Raw genomic sequence first — 672 nt, 5'->3', positions numbered from 1 at the left:
GAGGGGTTTGGGGGTTTTGGTTCTCTTGGTGGTGGTGGTTCTGGTTTCTTAGGTTCTGCTGCTGCTGCTGCTGCTGCTGCTGCTGCTGATGGCAGCGGTGTCTTCATGCAGCTGATGGGGGCCCCGCAGCTAGCTGCTGCTGCTGGTAACAGCCCAGCAGCAGCAAACAATGCAGCAGCAGCAGCAGCAGCAGCAGCACAACTCGGAGCAGCATTCCCTGGTGCGGGTGCATCTCCAGCAGCATTTGGTTTGCTGCAGCTGCAGCAGCAAGGAGCAGCAGCAGCAGCAGCAGCAGCAGCAGCAGGCACAGACAGCCTCGGCTTGTATAAAGAAATTATTATATTTCTGCTGTTCTCTCTCCGCAACTTCCTCGAGACATCTTTGTCTGCTGCTGCTGCTGGTATTCCTGCTTTGGGTGCTGCTGGTGGGCCTGCTGCTGCTGCTGCAGCAGCAGCAGCACTAACTCCTGCAGCAGCAGCAGCAGCAGCAGCTGCTGCTGCTGCTGCTGCAGGAACACCAGCAGCTGCTGCAGCACCAAATGCAGTCGTCCCTACAAACGATGCAGCAGCAGCAAACGGACCCAGCAGCAGCACTCCTGCTGCTGCAGCAGATCCTGCCACTGCAGCAGCAGCAGCAGCAGGAGACCCTGCAGCAGCAGCAGCAGCAGCAGCG

General features: G+C 59.1%; 1 protein-coding gene across 1 annotated transcript in view; it reads left to right on the top strand.

Moving 5' to 3' along the window:
• EMH_0067980 (uncharacterized protein) overlaps positions 1–672 on the top strand; it is a gene marked incomplete at both ends in the record, with an annotated part of 5,323 nt that overhangs the window by 4,025 nt on the left and 626 nt on the right. The window contains 2 exon segments of the mRNA XM_013498682.1: positions 153–220; positions 512–672. Coding sequence (XP_013354136.1) covers positions 153–220; positions 512–672 — 229 coding nt within the window.

This window comes from Eimeria mitis, genomic scaffold (assembly GCF_000499745.2).
Source record: "Eimeria mitis Houghton genomic scaffold, Emh_scaff3630, whole genome shotgun sequence".
Taxonomy (NCBI): domain Eukaryota; phylum Apicomplexa; class Conoidasida; order Eucoccidiorida; family Eimeriidae; genus Eimeria; species Eimeria mitis.
This window is presented reverse-complemented; position numbering and strand designations above follow the sequence as displayed.